At 41.5% G+C, this 18,799-nt stretch overlaps 1 protein-coding gene across 2 annotated transcripts in view; it reads right to left on the bottom strand.

Annotated features, from left to right (window-relative positions):
* The window catches only part of LOC114877073 (neo-calmodulin-like), a 57,939-nt gene extending 45,914 nt beyond the window's left edge, over positions 1-12,025 (bottom strand). The window contains exon 1 of one of the 2 annotated variants that reach the window (XM_029189198.2): positions 11,744-12,025. In XM_029189198.2, the coding sequence (XP_029045031.1) occupies positions 11,744-11,782 (39 nt within the window). In that variant the 5' untranslated portion in view covers positions 11,783-12,025. The remainder of the gene's footprint in view (positions 1-11,743) is intronic. The other variant, XM_029189199.2, reaches the window with a different exon arrangement.
* Positions 12,026-18,799: the final 6,774 nt, after the last annotated feature.

Below are 18,799 nucleotides of genomic sequence, written 5' to 3'. Positions count from 1 at the left end.
TGGGAAGCTCGCTCCCGTATTATCCAGGAGATTTTTGTGCTCGCGACACGTGTACGAAATCGATGGTAAATTGGTCTCGAAACGAGTTCTGCGTTATTACTTTCCGACCATCTTTCCAAGGGTTGCTATGCTCGTTCAGATGTAAAAAAGTGGAAGAAAGCAGGACGTAGTCGATGGAGAATGAAAATGAATCTGGGCTGGTGGCTGGTTTTGTTTACCGAGCTTCTGGTGTTTCTAGATAAACCGTTCGGGATTAAGCAGAAGCACACTGTTCCTGGTATCCTTCTTCTGCTGCGAGCTGCTTTACGAGGAAACTTCGATCGCTAGTGAGAGGTACTTATTCGTGGAAGCATAAACCGTCGAAGATCACGATCTTCCAGTTATACAACATAAACTTGTACAGTTTATGATAAACTATCGTAAATATAGTGTTAGTGCTTATGTAACTATTGTACAGGCATGATCGAACGCTTGGTAATCGAATTATTAGCATAGGATTGTTAGCAGTTCCGGCGATCCCCATCGAGTATGGCGTTATATGCTCGTTATTGGATCGCACTATTGTCTAGTGGAAATTGCAAGAACGGAATCATGGGGATCTAGGTCATTAATGTAGGGCAGGTAATGTCAGGGGTCACATGCGAGTTTCAGCTCTTTCTCAGGAAAGATTTTCCATGCCTGTTTTCTCGTTTTCCTGAAGATGTTCGAGGAATTTCGACGGTTCATAGATCCGTGAGGTTTCACGTGACATTTCTGAGCGTATTCACAATAGAAATATATAATACTTTTGCTTCGATGCATGGAGGAGGAAAGTGTATTCGCCTCGCTAGCGAGGAAATACGATCTCTGAAGATAGGAGAAACGTCGAAATAGAGAATTGGATGAATGCGTCGGGTACAATTCGAAACGATATCGAATCGATGAGTTCTACTGTTCCCTCAGTGGAAACAATATTCGTCAAGGGAATATAATTAGGATGCAGTTTCAAACTGAATGATTTTAAATAAGTGAAGAAGAATCAGTGTAAGAAACAAAGTTGAAAATGAAAATGTTACATGCCAGGTAGCAACCTTTCATCGAGGCACGAGACGGCAATTATTTACACGCTGTACCTGAACATATTGTTCGATTAAAACGGATGTCAAACTATAAGAACCAATTCCTCTGGGCAATACTATAATGCAATTTCTTCGACTTCGATATTTCCCTTCCGTTTCCTTTCTATACCTGTGTCTTTGTACCTGCAACGACGCCTTTAGTCTATTGAAAAGTAGAACAGCCACTTTATCAATGTCAGGAGGAGCACATAACGTTGCAGCTAGATATTTATCTAGCTTCCAGCCGATAAATGGTCGAACGAGTGCGCCGTTAATATCGTCCACAACGTCCCACTCTTTCTTGCATTACATCGTTCCTCATAACATCACCGTTACTGTTTCCTGCGATAACTTCTCCAACCTGCCTTCAGAGTAATGTATAGCCAAAACATGAATTAGAAATTTTACGAAACTGGGACAAAAACGAAGTATGACAAACTCACACATACAACTCGCAATCTAGAGATCCACGGTTCAAATCCTTGGTTCCCAACATTCTTTTTATGTTTTTAATGATAATTTGTCTCTTTTTGAATAACTATTACATTTTCTGTGGGACAATTGTCTGTCCCACAGTGAATGTGGTTATTCCTAGAACGCGTTGGTGCTTGTGCATACACGATTGCTTGGTGAGCTCTAATGCTTCTCGAAATATTCATAATTCAACGAATCCATTGCCTTAACCGCAGCTTCTTCCTTCCCTCTAAGTTTCCTGCATTAGAGAAGATCCTACACGCCATGAAACATTCTGTGTTGTGTTGAATGCCGACAGGAAGTTTCTTAAGTCCGGTGGGAACGAAGCTGAAGGCAGAAGCCACGAATTTGAACCGATGAAAAGCCTGGTCGCGTGTGCATCGTACATTTAATTACACGACATGGGATTTAAGGGATTTTCACGCCAATTCCCCGGTATTTCCACGTTATTTATGCGCTCACAGTAACACCCCCACCTACAAATTTCAACAGACGTTGATTATTCAGTATTCTACATTACGCAATTGTTCGCTTTTTCAAGCTATTGCAAAACGAACGAAAATAATAGCGTATTTAATGGTCTAGCAGCTAGAATTTTTCAGGATGTTACGTGAGAAACGGCTATACGCGTGAGTACAAGGTATTTCATATAATCGAATACGATCACGTAGCTGACACGTGCGACTGGCTCACCCTAGCAACCGCCAGCATCCAGGGTTTCTCGCTATGGATGCTTGATAACTCACGGAAACTTCATTACAAATACGTCGGTAAATGAGATTTAGCTACGTTGCCTTTGCTCGATGGCATGGAAACTTAGTTAGAGGCTCGCTCGTTGCCTCGTGCCTTTATCTTAATTCTTCTGAACCCCTTTTTACAAGACATCTGGTAGTTACCAACTCGATAACATAGTTTCAGTTTCGAGTTTTCTTTAGCAAAGAGACCGTACAATTGATTCAGGTGAAAGGGTTGCTGGAAAATAACTGGCAGCCGAAGATCGATGCTCGCTACTCGCAAATAAGTGGCTTCGTTTGCGATTAAAACTCGAAGCTGGAAGTAAGCATCGTCGTTCAATTAACGACAGTGCAATTAGTCCGTCTAATGATCTTTCCAAACTCTACTGCTTCTTCCAGCTACTTTCGCGAAGTTCCTTTGAAATTGCCTCTTAAACGAAGAAATCGACGAGATCGAAAGAGAATTCATGGGAATTCAAATCATTGAAAAGTTGACGAACTGCGAGTAGGTATTTGCAATGGCAACGATACGGTCTTCTCGAAACTTGCCGGGAGTAATTTGTGGCGTTTAAAGCGGATTTGATCCCTCTTCAAGTTTTATTTTTCTTTTCGAAAAGACTGCGCTTCGGGCAAAGAAGAGGCTCAGGAGAGGAAATGCGGAGAGCAAATATCGCGTCCAACTTCGCCAAAGGGGTTAGTATATATTTAATGAGGGTGGACAATCCCAAGTCTATCAATTTACAACCACTTGAGCGGCAAAACTGGCACAACCTTGGAGAACATAAATATTTAATTTTCGCTTTACTCACCGATCTGTTAGAGCACGATAAATGAACGCGATAATGCTTCCTGTTCCATTGTTCCAATTTTAGCATGAACTAACGGAGAAAAAAAGACGAAAGTAGTTCTAGAATCCTGTGACGCAAGGAAACCAGCACTGCGTGGGTTGAATTACATTTGTGGAAAATGGGATCGAACTGTCTTCTCGAGGTTGAATTAGCCTTTAAAGAAACGAAAGACCTATACCACCTGACAGAAAAAGAAAAGGACATCTTCGCATTGACTCTAGAGTAATAATACTTTAAGCCACTGATCGTATGCAATTTTATTTCAACGAACAAGAAAGCTGAAACCCTTGGCAGTTTTGAAATATCTACTTTTCCTTAGATCGCACTAATTAATCACCGCAGACTCGACAATATTACAACGGGGGATTAATTTTTCTTCGTGTCGCGAGCGTTTCATCGATAAAAGAGGACGTCCGATGGATCCGGTAGGAAACAAGAAGATCGTTTATCCGGATAATTCGATCGTTTGAGGTCGGAAATAAAGCACGGTGGCCGTTAGCCGTGAAACGCGAAGGATTCGAGTAGGACGGTGAAAATGTGAGAGATCGGGCGATATAGGCCTAGCAACAGGTGGGCTGCACTTTAGGCCGCTCACACAAGTAACACACAGTCGCAGGATGTTTTGTGTGTCACGGTATTCTTACCGTCGACTGCCAGTGCCTATTCGCCGTTTCGCATTTTCCTGTGTGAGTGCCTGTTAATATTCCACTCGTTTTTGCGGAGCTTGTAATATCAATGAAGCTTAATTACGAGATTAATTAAGAGATTGTCTTTTTCGCGCCATTGTCGACCACTGGGAATAAGCGATGCTTCTCGATTATCGGCACGAAACTGCATCAGCGGTGAAATTCCGGTTAATCCCCCGATACGCAGTGATGCAACGTTTCCATTTCATTTGTTTCCTCTTTCACGCCCTGTTTTTCCAACCGTGTATTTAATAAATCGCTGAAAATTACACATGGGAAAAACAGGTGGGACTCAGCCATGAAATAGTTAGATCGAATTTGGAAAATATGTGCAGAAAAGTGGGTAGTTGAGCGAGAATTCGCGAGAAAGTTATAGTAGATGTCCCTCTGGTGGCAAGTGTGGACGAGAACCACTACAGTTATATTTTCATCTTTCAATTTGGACAAACTTTGAACGCGCAGCCAAGAGTTTTCTCTCGGGAAAAACGTTGAAAATTGGTTGCTTGCATTCAGAGCTCGAGCAAAAAGGATAAGAATGAAAAGAGGACAAGAAGAAACAAAGATTACGGAAGAGAGAGAAGGCAAAAGGCAACCTTGACATCGTGCCGTAGGCAAACCACGCGAAAAGCTAACGAGCGTAATTGCTGCTCGTACCTGTAGCTTTCAAACGTTGCACCCAACGAGCACTTGCTCTCGTGAATCTCGTTTCTTCGAAAGGCGTACCAAGTATCGCATGAATAATTCCTGGTTTTGTATATCATCCTGCAGAAGGGTAATTTCTTTCTTAACAGATTCTTCCATGAATATTAATTCTGAAGCTTCGTCGGTTGGAACCCCTGCACGGTCTGATAACAATCTACCTTTAATTATACATCGTCCTAGTATGCAAATACGCTTGCAAACACGCGTGCAACGTCAGTTGATAATAAAATGCGTAATAGTTTAAATAAGGAACATTGGAAGCTGCCGCAATGTAGCTTCTGGGGATTCCAGAATCCATGGGGATGACTAGGACGGAAATTAAACTCGATGGCTGGGAAAATTGATCTCCGACTTGCACAGGAAAGAGGATGAGAGCTACCGTGGAAAAAATAACCGTGTATAGATTGCCTTCTTCGCGTTCCTGTCACGAACGTTCTTTGTCAACGTCTCAAACTTCCTATCTAGCGGTCAGCAAGTAGTATAAGTCAACGGAATAGGAGACTGTTCCACTATTCGCATAAAAAGAACATTTATCTACTCTTTCTCTTGATAATTCCTTTAGGAACAAAATTATCGATCGATTGTCACTTGATAGTCGATATCACTATTTGGTACGTATTATATTTTAGTTGTTTATGCAAATGGGATAGTGAGCGGTCGACTTTAAGGCTCTTGGGAGATGGTCATTGAACGGGAGCCTTGCAACGTCAAGAAGTAATTGCGTTTCTTTTTGTATTCTCTGTCTCGTTGGCCCTTTGCACGCTCGTTTAATTCTCTTTGCAAGCTTCACGAGCTACAGTCAAGAAAGACTGTCGTTAGAGGAAAAAGCTTCGTAAGCCGTGGGACGGGCGAAATACGGAAACGGGAATTGTACTTTCATTAATAGTCCTCTTAATGGATTTTATATCTAATTGTTTTTTCAGAAGCAACATATAGGAATCCATAAAAAATAATGTCTGGAAGCACTTTGCTTATAGCCAGTTACTGTTCATTACGATACTTATTGAATACAGAGGTATTGTTTCTACCCTTTTGTTTTTCTTCCATTATAGCTTATTTATCGGTAATTGAAACTAACTGCAACTCGTTTGTCTTAAAATTCGATTCACACCACTTTCAAAAGAACAAAAGATGATTTATCGTTCCTTTCTGAAACAACATTGAATGCAAGCAATTCTCCAATATTAATCAAGTCGTCGATTTCCATACAGCCAACGAGATAGTGACGGAAGGACGTGGAGAGAAGCTTAATTAAAAGATTGCTGAAGGTAACGAACGCGAAAGGGCAGCTGGAAACCTTCGTACAGTATTAAAATACGGCGACAGTCGGTCGGTTATTCGACAATTAGGTTAAAAGCCAGCCGTCGCGAGTGGCCAAGAAGTTTGGGAGCCTCTAACTCTAAGCTATCGGTTCGCGCGTCGCTCTTTGTCAACGACGACGCAACGAGCCCGCGGAATTATGCCGCAATTCCGCTGTACTCTGTCCGCTGGTCGGCTTAATTAAGCTGATGGAAATGCAAGGACTTCGCGCGACAGGATAGTTTGCATGTCGCATGGGACATGCCGACAGACCGCTATTTTAACCTCCGCACTATCCGCTGTCGTCTCTCGCCACGCGATCGAACCAAAAACATAATTAATCCCTTTTCTATGGAGATGATTCTGACACTGGGTCAGTACCACACTCGCATTTCCCTTTTTTTTTAAATTTCCTTTCTTGCAACCAAAACGATTCAATTCAATCGTTCCAAGTACAGAAGAGAAATGACGTTTCTTCGATCGAAAAGCGAACCGGTTAACAGGTTAAAGGTACACGCGAACTGCACCTAACGAGTTCAGCCTGTATCCCTGGAAGATTTACGAGCCGACGGTCTGGTAATCCTTGAGCCGCAAAAATAAAGCGAGGATTTATCGTTTCCACAGAAGCGGAACGTGCCGCTGAATCGAACACAGGAAATCGTTTCTCGTCGACGAATGGCTGAAAAGTGGACGTTGTTTTCAGTTGTACGCCGCTTTATTGCCGGCACTTGCTTGCATTTAACGTCGTCGCGTTATTTCTGATTTATTATTACGATCGAGCCATCAATGGGCAGATTGCGCGACATTTTAATTCGAACCAGTGGCGATTCAAAGAGGATATTTGAGTCGCGATCGCGTTTCAACGAAGAATAAAACGTGGCCGTCGCCATCGATAATATATTCCAGACAGTTGGAGAATAAAGCCGTCCGTGCTCGGTTGTCGCGAAGCAACTCGTCGACGTTAACGAGCAAATCCTATTACCGAGAAAAGGTGAATTACGATGAAAAAGGTGGATGTCGGATTTAAGAGGAGCGATGTACCAGACTGGAAGATAAATTGGATATCAAACAAGCTCATCCGAGCTCGAGACATGCTTAACCAATTAATTGGATTCGTCTGATACATTAACGATCTACTACTATTAGGTATGCGAAGAGACAACAGATAAAATCATTAATAATTTTCGCTTTTGATTACGTTCGGTGGGGTTGTTTTTTGTTCGTTAAAAAATCGAGATGAAAGCTGTGCAAGCCGAACGCGTCTAACCGAACTATCGACAGCATCAAATTTTGATTAATTTGTTTTGGCCATGGAGGCTGTAGTTGCCTCTCTCTCTCGTTGCAATTCCATCTCGGTCGACTAACCAATCAAAGAGTAGAAAATTGCATCTGGCGCAAAATCGCTGGATGCCAGTCAATTCGCGTCGAGCTCGCTCCGATTAATCGACGCATTCGCACCCAGTCTATTTCGGATGATCGGCTTTCCAGGCCACCCCCGATGTTTTGGGGTAAAGTCTACCGCGAAATCCCTGCAACACCTTTCCCAGGGATCGAACTGTGGAAGATCGATTGCCCTTTAAACCTCCTGACCCTTGACCTTACGGTTTCTCGAGGATCTCTTGAGCCACAACGTCGGAACGATTTAATGGCGCCACGGTTAACCAACGATGCAGAGTATCTCTTAATACTCGCGCTTCCTGTTCTAATGGCAGATGACAAGCTTTCAGATTCAGTGTGTATTTACGACCTTTCGTCGTAAAGAATCTCGGGTAAAACAAGTCCCGAGCAAGTCGTTATCCGCGACAACATTATGTTCCTCAGACGGAATAGTCTCTCGAGTGTTCAGGAAATAGAGCTCGCACACGGAAACAGACGACAACGACGACGATTGTGTCGTTCCTCAAGAACTAAGAATAGTCTTCGATCGAATCGGAGCTTCCTCGAGAGCTGTTCGGCAAACATTAGAAACTCTCTTCATACGCGATCCTTCCTCCTCGCTGTGAGTGATCAAATAAGTGAAAATCAAACAAAATAATTATTTTTTCCACAATATCTAAACCTTAAAACTAACAAATCATAACTTTCGCAACTTTATAGAAGGTCTCGCAGCTTATTCTCCACGAACTTTACTCTTGATTCTCTTTTCAAGAAGGATCACGACTTTCATCGTCTCCACGGCAAGCGGAAAATGCTGAGAACGCTGGATGCGATCGAGCGATCGTGAAAGGAATTTTATATACAACCGACATGTTCCTTTTTAAGATGAGAGCAGATATAGTCCTTTCAACGGGGACAAGTTCAAAGAAAATGTTGCTTTGTGAATACGATTCTACTCACTCTTGTTCGTTCTGTATTCAGAAAGGAATAATTCGTACAACAGCTGTTTCCTGCAAAATTTGTCGTAGTCCGCAACAGCTTGCGGGTGAATACTATAAACGGATAGCGCGAACCCTTCGTGATCGTAAAAGATACGCAATAAAACGTGCCACCATTTTCTCGATACGTGCTCCACATGATTCCGAGGTAAAGTTTGTCGCGAGGACGCGTTTCAAAGGCAACTCTGGTCACGATTAAACGACGCGTAATGAAGAACGAACTATTTCAGAGGGGTTGATTTTCCACGTTCATCCATGGTGTACAGCTAGAGTAATCCAGGAGATCGGCAGGATCGACAATCGGATTACGTGTCCGCGTGACGGAACGCAGCCGATGAATTCGCAGTTACGATCCGCCTGTGTTCGCTTCTGCATTAACCACCGCCTCTGTTCATCGGAGGATTCAGTTCGAGCGCGAAAACTCAGGTCGTATGACGATCACGTTCCTCCCTGGAAGCTTCCTCGCTTTTAATTGCCGCAGGAACCGAGCTCGACCCGTTTGTCTGCTCCTTTTTCGTCTTATAAAAGCGACGATATTCCCGGGGTTTCCGAAAGAATGGCTTTTCACCTGTCGCTCCAGGAATTCGGTGACACGATCAATTAACCTCTGACTTAATTGCATCGTGTTGCGCCTCAGACGGTCAATATTATCCGTCAGTGGCGGTGAAGCGGTTGAAAGGACGGGGCAAACATACTCTAGCTGCGTCGACGCGTTCCTCGTCGAACTACACATGCCTCTCTTTCAGAGAGGAAATCGAATTACCCGAGCCATTTGGAAACTTTTAGCAGTAACACCCAACTTGCGAAATTACTTTCGTTCAGTTCGATCTGGCTGCGATTAAACGCCTGTTTTTAGAAATTGAATCGGACGTACCAGACGACCGTCGATATTAGACACGAAACTTTCAAACCAATTTCATCGCTTTTATACATTAGGTAGGGAACGCGTACCGTTAATCGTAGAAAAGAGGAAAACTTGGGGATGGAGTAGTTTGAACGTTGGTAGCATCAATTTATCGTATCAGAGCCGCGGGAACAAAGTATGGAAGGACAAACGTAACGGGGACAAGAGAGATTCTTGGAAAATGATGGCTTTCGCCAAGGACGGGTATCATGTTTTCCCGGGAAATGAGAAAACTTGTAGGGTGAGTGGGCCTTCGCCGTCGTTGTCCCGCGAGAGGGGTAAGATCGCGGGAAGAAGGTAAAAGGATTTTCGAGACGTTTGTCTGCTTATCGACTATCCAGGAGCACACGTTTCTCAAGAAAATCCTGCCATTTGCCATTTTGATCGCCACAGGGAAACATGAATGTACGATCGCGGAACGTAGGTATTAGTAAAAGAAACCCAAAAGCTCAAAGTATTTCCACGAATACAGAGGAAAAATGCTTTTAGGTTAACGTTCAAACTGCTAATGAAATTGACTTGGAACGACAGTTCTCTTTTTCTCTGTTCTTTTCTTAAAGAAAATTCAACTTGTCTAGTTTTGAAGTTCGATAGAGATGTCGTGAGGTTAGCAGAAGAAAAGTACGATTCAATCCACGTAGTGGGTGAGGAGGTTTTTCCGTGCTGGCAGAAGTACGAGGAGCTTTGTGGGATTTGAAATATTCGCGTGAAAAGCGGACGGAAATGGCTCGCGGGGAAACAGCTCCTTTGAATTTGAAACTGTTTGCACCACGGCTCGAAACGCCTCTTTGTATTCTACTACGTTCAAAAGAAGACGGCCAACGAAACGAAGTTATACGGGTCTTCGTAAAGCGAAACCCCTTTGTATTTTGCATGCGTCAGACGAAAATAATGCTCTCTTTTGGAAAATATCTGGATAATACTCCAGTTGGAAGGCTCAGGTTGTCGAACACGAACGAAATTCCGACTCGAACAAGAGGGATGCTTAACGCGTAAATTCTCGAATTTGTCGAGAACAATGGGACGAGTTAAACGAGTTTTCTTCTCTCTTTCCGTTCATGCTTTGTTCCACGAATGAATTATAACTCACGCAATACAACCGGCTGCCACAAAATTATTAATTAAGAAGTACCGTCGCGAGTACCGTCATTAAAACGAAGATTACGTTTTAATCGCCGTCTTCGAGTTTAGCAAGTTCCAACGTGAATCATGGTTATTAGAATCTAGAGGGTTTAAGGCAAAACGAGAAGTTATTACAAGACGAATTCTAGGTCGTACATTTCAACTTGTCGTATTACACGGCTGCATTTTCCAATTTAATTGTCTATCACGGGGATGAAATTTCTCAGGGAGGATCTAAATCCAGCGAAACGAAGGTTCCTCTCAGGGACAGAATTACGGGGGTGCAATTCGTTCGATGAATCCCTCGGAGACGATCGCTCAGGTTTTATTGCTCGAATTTCGCGAGAAATAATTGAAGGGCAAATTAAATGCTCTCTCCCTCGCCAAGCGTCAAAGAAATGCGACAGAATGAAATGGATATACGATTCATGGCATTAGAATGTGCATTTGTTTCCTCTGGTATACAGGCTGATTTATATTATTAGTTTCGACACGAAAACGTTGCTCAATGGTGCTGACAATCAGATGGTGCTGACGATAACCCTTTCGTGGAATCTACGACTAATCAAACAGTAATTATTTCGTATCTGGATCGATAGTATAAATCTGCGTTATTTAGCGCGTTTCACATGGGACCAATTCAATTTCACGGCGGCCGGTACATCAATTAACGCGTACAGCGTCGATATTGCGAGCTCCTATTTCGAAATAATATCCCACGCGATATCAGACGTTCCAAGGATGATTGATTGTCAACTACCATTATGTAACTCGTAAAATGTACTCGGGTAGCATATGCTGCTAGTAATTTTTCAATTTAAGAGTTTCCCTTCGATTTACGATCAAGTTTTCAGCAATCTTAGTTAGTAACGTTAGTTAGTAATGTTATAAATCAGTTTGCGCGAATAGATTCGCGATGCTGGCACGAATTTTTGCCAAACAAATTATTTATGGTATCATAGTTTAGTGACGTAATATCCTCGTGGAAGAAACAGTGGGCATATCTCTTTGGAAAAGAAAGAGCTGTCCGGTTTTTGGAAAGGAATGAAACAAAGCGTATTTCTCCCACGCCCCTACGCTCGAACCTCGAGTAAATCCAGCGAACCGTTTCGAAATTGAAAACCGATGCCAAGTTGAAGAGGTAAAGAGCAACCGTTTTATTTCTCATAATTTTTCCGTGGCCCGTATGAGAAATACACAAAATCGAAATTGAGTTTCACTTTAAAGACAGCCGACTATGCTTCCCGCCTTCGACTCTATACTATACGGTAGGTTTACGGTGTAGTTCCGTCTTTTACGATGCTAGCATGACTTTTATTTTGGTACAAGGATTACGTGGGAGGCTTTCCGAGGCAAGGAAAATCTCAGACAACTCGTTGGTGAACTATCCTGATCGCAAACCTTTCAGAAACTCTACCCAAATGATTGTGATCGTTTCCGTCTTCTCGACCGACATACAGAACGTATGAAAGTGATTGGACGGATCATTTATTTTTACTTACCCGTCGCATGACGCGCAGGGAGAACGATGAAGTCTTCATTTTGGTGGTAATCCTGGCAGACTTGCACGGTATGCGTTTAGATGTGGTTGCCCTTGGCCTTGGCGGTGCTCGTCGTCGTTCTCCTCGACGATATGGAGTCCAAGCTACGTGTAAGAGGGTTGTTTCGAACTCGATAGACGCGAATGGTCCACGGAAAGTGGGGAGGCTCGTCCGAACAGCCGTTACGGGTGGCTCGGTGCCACAACTACAGGTGGTCGCGCGTTGTTGCTAGACCTTCCCGCCGATGTTTCGCTTCGTGAAACTGCCACGCAGGCTCGTGCACACGGAAAGAGGCGCTACCGCGCGAAATCACGATCTACTTGACCAAAATCGGTGTAGGGGGAAAAGGAAAAAAACCGTCGAAGGGGATGTTCCTTTTCTGACAGCCGTGCAGCCTTCCCTGGAGCAGCTGGTAAAACTTTGTTCTCGGAGATTCGATGCCGTTGAAGCGGAACAGTCGAAACGAAAGAGCGAGACGCACAGAAAAAAGAAAGGTAGCGAGATCGAAACGCGACGAAGAGGAAACGTCTTCAGGACGATTGAAAGATATACACGGAAGGACGTTGACGCGACTCTGGCTCGAGTAGCGTCTGACCGGTTGTCCCGTCTGGCTGGTCTCCGAGCAGCCGAGGTGGAGCGAGAAAACCACCCCGGCGCTTTCTCGCGCACACTCGTCGCGACGCCATAGCGGTGTACCCCAGGGCCGCGCCTACTTTACGGACGCCTAGACCAGAAGTGCCAAGGTCGAAGTACCAAGGCCGTGGAACATGCACTATGTCTTGAGAAAGTATATCCTAGTAGAAAAATGTGAAATACTTCGCACTGCAACATCTAACGCACTCAGAACTCTGATACGGAGAACTACCCAAGTGTTACACTCACTTATTAATGAAACTTTGCTAGCTTGTAGAGCTCGTCGAGCTGGACACACTTATACCCCATTTTCTGAGCAGACGGCTAATTGTTTAAAAGATATTAAGAATTAAAGTTAGTTACTCCTTACATTCAGAAGTATGACAAACTCACACATACAACTCGCAATCTAGAGATCCACCTCGGCCTCGGCTCAACCTTCCCAGTTATTTATTATTTTCTTGTCTTTAAGGGCCTCACGAGGCCCAACCCTTTATCACTGCATCCTTAACATCCCTGTATCCCTTATATCATTACATTCCCTATATTCCTGCTTCTCGTATATTCCGGCATTCCTTATACCTCGGCATCCCTTACAACTCTGTACCCTTTATATCTCTGTATCCCTTACACTCCTGAATTCTCCCTGCATCTCTTGTATCCTTTCAACCCTTATAATAAATATATTATAACTATAATACTTATGGCCACTGGTTCGAGTAAAGGTAAGTAAAGGTAAGTAAAGGTAAGTAAAGGTAAGTAAAGGTAAGTAAAGTCTCGTAAAAAATAATTTTAAATTTAAATTTTCGGAAAAATTTAGTTCCTTTTTTTACCGCCAGAGGGCGCTGATTCGAGGTCGAAAATTTAGTTCACATTTTTGCCGCTAGAGGGCCAAAATTGGTGCATGATATAGTTCCTTTTTCCGAAACCAGATGGCGCTGATTCGACGTCGAGTTTTTAGTTCACATTTTTGCCGCTAGAGGGCTAAAATTGGTGCATGATATAGTTCCTTTTTCCGAAACCAGATGGCGCTGACCCGAGGTCGAAAATTTAGTTCGCATTTTTGCCGCTAGAGGGCCAAAATTGGTGCATGATATAGTTCCTTTTTCCGAAACCAGATGGCGCTGACCCGAGGTCGAAAATTTAGTTCACATTTTTGCCGCTAGAGGGCCAAAATTGGTGCATGATATAGTTCCTTTTTCCGAAACCAGATGGCGCTGACCCGAGGTCGAAAATTTAGTTCGCATTTTTCCCGCTAGAGGGCCAAAATTTTTGCGTGATTTAGTTCCTTTATTTACCGGCAGGAGGCGCTATGATGGGATGCTTACAAAAGGGATCCAAGGATGTAAGGGATGCAGAGTTGTAAGGAATGCAGGGATGTAAGGAATGCAGGGATGTAAGGAATGCAGGGATGCAAGGAATGCAAGGATATAAGGGATGCAGGGATGTAAGGAATGCAGGGTTGTAAGCAGTGCAGGAATGTAAGGAATGCAAGGATATAAGGGATGCAGGGATGTAAGGAATGCAGAAAGGAAAGTGGGTAAATTGAATAACTCAGTTGCTTTTTTCAAATGATTTATTTACCAAAGTGCATGAAGTGAATACATGTTTGTCAAACAATTACAATAATAATTGTTCAGTCTTGTGCTGCTTTTAACTGATTTAAAAAAGAAAATAGAATCAAAGGAAGTGAAAATTGGGTCTTTTCAGATGTCAGTTTGAGGTGCGATAAAAGACTGGTAAAACAGGCACGATAATCATACTGGCTGTGCTCTCTGCATGCAGATCTAATCTCATCTGGGGGTGCCTGGGACCCCCTAAATCATGACCCCTCGAAAACAAAGGCATGTCCAGACTTCTACATCTGTAGTCGCTATTAGTCCAGGATCATCTAGTAGTAAGGCGAGCATGAGCACTTTTCGAGACCTCCAAAGGACTGTGTGCATTATTCCGGAGCTCTTCACCCCTGGCGTACAAGACTTGAGTTTAGGAGTGCTCATGCACTCCAAACTGTGCCCATGCCTGTACGATGGGTAAAAAAATAGAGTATGGATAAGGTTCTCTTTTACTATCGTTAAAGATTTATTTCATAATATTACACCAACAACTATTATTGAATTTTTATATAATAATAATAATAATAATTAATAATCAATAATAATAATTAATAGATAATAATAATCAATAATAATAATAATAATAAAGACAATAATAATTCTTTTTTTTACTGCATTGAAAAATACGAATGAACGCTTACATACATACATTAATTAATTGCAGTGTCTTACAATTAATGTAATAATAGCCTAAAGACGCGACGCGCGTTAGAAAATATTTCGACATTGTTCGCCATATATATATATAATTTTTTGTATATATATGTATATATTGAACTATATATATATATCATTTCTTTTTCTCTCTCTTCTCTGTTCATCGCTTTTCGATTTGGGTCGTGATCGATCCGTCGAAACTTCGCCTAGTCCCGCGATCGGCAAATTGCTACAGAACTCATATTTCTGTCCCTAAAACACCTCAGTTTATCCTCGATTTTCTATCCGTCGTCGACACGTGGAATGCTCGATTGCGACAAAGTTCGTTGATCGATCTGACGATTCACGGGATCGTAGTCCCACTTTACAAAGCGAAACGATTCACACAGGGAGCGCGGTTACGAGAGAAATCTTTCTTCGCAAAGATTTCGTATATATTATACTATGGTACGTTAAATACACATCAACTTCTTGTATCTTCTTCTTCTTCTTTCATTTCCATATCCGTTCCCGTCGCGTTCCTCGCTCTTTTCCTTCATTTTCATCATCTTTTTTTTCTACGCAAGAAAGACAAGAGGTACGTTTGTTACAATGATATTCAGGAAACGAAGGTTTCCCGGGGTTTGCATCCACAGACGGTGAAACAACCGGGCGGAGAGTTCAATCGAATACGTGTGTGTGTGTATATATATATATATATATAATATATCTATTTATTTATATATAGAGAGATAGAGATTTATGAATTACGCGATATATTATAATATCATTAATATGCGGAAGAAAGAAGCTCGTTAATCGTTTACAGAGCACACTGAAGAATTGATTTTTTTTGTTTATTTCATCGATTAATAAACTGCAAATTTATTCGCAATGTTATGTTACACGGATGGTATATAACGGCGATAACGGAACAATATATATATATTTTTTCATTTATATTTATTCATTTATTATTTATATATTTATATACTTTGCATTCTGTAAAATATAATAATACGGCGATTGTTGCACGATCGCGGTACACGTGCGACGTTCCCACGTTTTCCTTATCTTTACTCTTCTTCTTCTGCTGTTCCAATTTTTTTTTATTTTTCATTCTATGTTCGTTTCGCCACGGTGTCGGGCTATCAAGAGATCTCTTGCTACTTCCGGCGCTGAAACCGGAAGAAGCTAGCCGCCGCTCGATCGGGGAACGACGCCCGTCACCCTGCTCGCATTAATACCCAGACAATGTAGTGACAAAATAGAAGACAAGTAAGTACAACAACTATTGTAGCTTAGATGAGAATCTGTTATTGCCGGGCCTCAGACGCGGAACGTATTCCCTCTTTATTTTTTTTTTTTCCAAGAAAGGCTCTTTTCGCGTGAATGCTTTTTGCGTTTGGCAGTGACATCTTTGCTTTGGACCAACGATCCACGATAAATTGATGATGCGCCTCGATTAGAAATGAAGAACTTTTGTACTTCAAGAAGGGACACCTTTTTAAAGCACAAAAGATTCTGACGAGGAAAAGTGGAAACAGAACGAAAAATTAGAAAAATTGCCTTTCTACGATCGGCAGAACGACGGATAGATATGTAAGACGCGTGTTAGAAGGATCGTTTGGGCGTTTTTCGAATGTCTGAGGCCACGACAATTGAGGTATTTCTGAACGAACGCACGCCGTGTCGGATTTTCTCTGTTTCTAACACGCTCGACGAACAGCGGCGCTTCTTACAACGGAGGCTCGTTTTCTCTTCCATTCTCTACGATTAAACGCTATGTTCTTCTTCTTCATTTTTTTTTTTGTAATTATTTTTGTTCTCTTATTTTACTTTCTCTCTCTCTCTCTTTCGTACTTTTGATATCTTAACTACCGGAATCATTTCCATCCATTAAATCGAAGACATGCTTTATGTATTTGTATTCGTTTTGTACTTGTACTGTTCAGCAAGGCAGCGTGTTGCACTTTGTTTACAATTACAATTATAGTCGGGCCGTGATTGTCCACGAAAGATTCCACAACGTCGCGAATGATTCTCTCTTTATAATCTTTCACACAGTTTCTGTACTGTGCGCGTGTGTGTATGTACGTGTAACCTGTGTATTTCGTTTCTTCTCTTTTATTTTATTTTTATTATTCTCTGGACAATGCTGTCACGATGAAGAACGATCTAAGTTAGGTGACAAAGTTAGATTAGGAAGAATAGAAAATGCTCGATGAAAATGTAGCTACAAGCCAATAAGGAAGGTCGATCTCGTTCGTGTTAATGCTGAACCCAATCTCGTTCGTTTGTTCGTGAAAAGAAAATCGGAAGCTGTTGAAAAGCTTCGCGATCGACTATGCACATGCTCGCAACACGTGGATCCTTTTGCGTTTGACGACGACCCGGTCTATCTCTTACTAATTTCTGCTTCGTATCGTTAATTACGGGACCTAAAATTAACCATTACAAACGGATGGAAACCATCGACGCTTCGTGATCGTGACAAGGAAGTAAAGAAAAAGAAAAAAGAAAAGAATAAATCGCAAGCAACAAAAACTCGAAAGCGAGAAAACGACGGTGTGTTCACGATGTGTGAGCGATTCGCAACAAGTCTGAAAGTTTAACACGACGCAGAGCACTCGCACACATCGCGATCGATCGATCTCGAAGAAACAAACTATCGTAATCGTGATAGAAACGATAATAATAATAATAATAATAGTAAAAATAATAATGATAATTCTAGTGCTAATAATTATATTATTACAGTAATTGCAATTGTGATAATAATAATAATAATAATGATGATAATAATAATAATAGCAATAATTGTGATAATGATAATAATAATAATAATAAGTATCCAGTAAGTTCTCCTTAACGCGTTTAAACAAAATCACTCTGGAAAAATCGCAGTAACAAATCGAAAGAAAAGAATAAAAATAAAGATTAACATAAAAAATAAAACCAAGGAGAAATCTTACAAAATAGGCCTATATATAATATATATATATATATAATATATGTAACTATAATATTATATATATATAGTATTTTATGCGTATCATGTATGTATACGTACATATCTGCATATATATATATTTATGTACATAAAAAGTTAACATAACGTGCCATCGACTCCTCGTCACTATATAATATGTATATCGTACATCTTCGTTCTTTATTTCCTTCCTTCGCGAGACTAACTAATGATTAAACTATCCCTGGTTAATCGATTAATGACAGTAGCACAGTCGTAACCGATGATTAAAACAATTGCTGATAACGTTGAAACAGGCTGAAGAGCCGGAATAGACAAAGTTCATCGTATGATTAATACACTTACGGAGCAGAACGTAAAAGTGATTCCGATGATATCGGGCTGACGGGAGGATCTGTAATCTATAATCTAAGGGATACACTCATAGACGATATGTAGAATCGAATGAAACGATGATATTCGATGCGGTTTAGCGTGCTACCAAAATGAATGAAGACGTAGGTACACGCTCTACTATGAAATGAAAAAAAAAACAAGGCGCAAAATCAACGGAAAATGAACAATCTGATATTTGCAAGAGCTTACAAACCCTTTTTTCCAATAAGGAGCGTGTACCTATCTCATGTTTGTTATCTCGCATACACGTGTCATTCTTCTTCTCGCTGAACAATCGACACTCTTATCATCGACCCGTTTCTTTCGTCGTGCTTTTCATACGGGACGGTTGATATCGTTAAACGCTTGCTCCGAACATCAATGAGAAAACTTGCGAATAAATATAAGAGCCAGAAAAATATGTTTCTAAAGAAACGAGTCGACAATCCGTGACAATAGCATTTTATGAAAATTTGGCAAGAACGAAGCGGGGCGGTACTTCGTACGCGGAAGAACGACGGGTGGATAGGTGTGCCTTAACATTTTCTCTTCTATGGGTTGTTCTTTGTCGTGTTCTATTCGGTTTTGAGCGACAGAAGTGAAAAGAGGACGCACGCTAGGTGAATTTGTTAGTGTTACGTGATGAGCGGATGTGATCGACCGTTGTTATTATTTTTAATCCTAGCTTCTCTTGTAAATGCGGTATTCACTTAAAAATGACGCAATATTTTTTTTTCACTTAATAACTATCATTACAGTTAATTA

The sequence above is a fragment of the Osmia bicornis genome, chromosome 14 (genome assembly GCF_907164935.1).
Source record: "Osmia bicornis bicornis chromosome 14, iOsmBic2.1, whole genome shotgun sequence".
In the NCBI taxonomy this organism is placed as follows: domain Eukaryota; kingdom Metazoa; phylum Arthropoda; class Insecta; order Hymenoptera; family Megachilidae; genus Osmia; species Osmia bicornis.
Note: the sequence above shows the minus strand (reverse complement) of the source record. Positions and strands in the feature narration are given on the sequence as shown.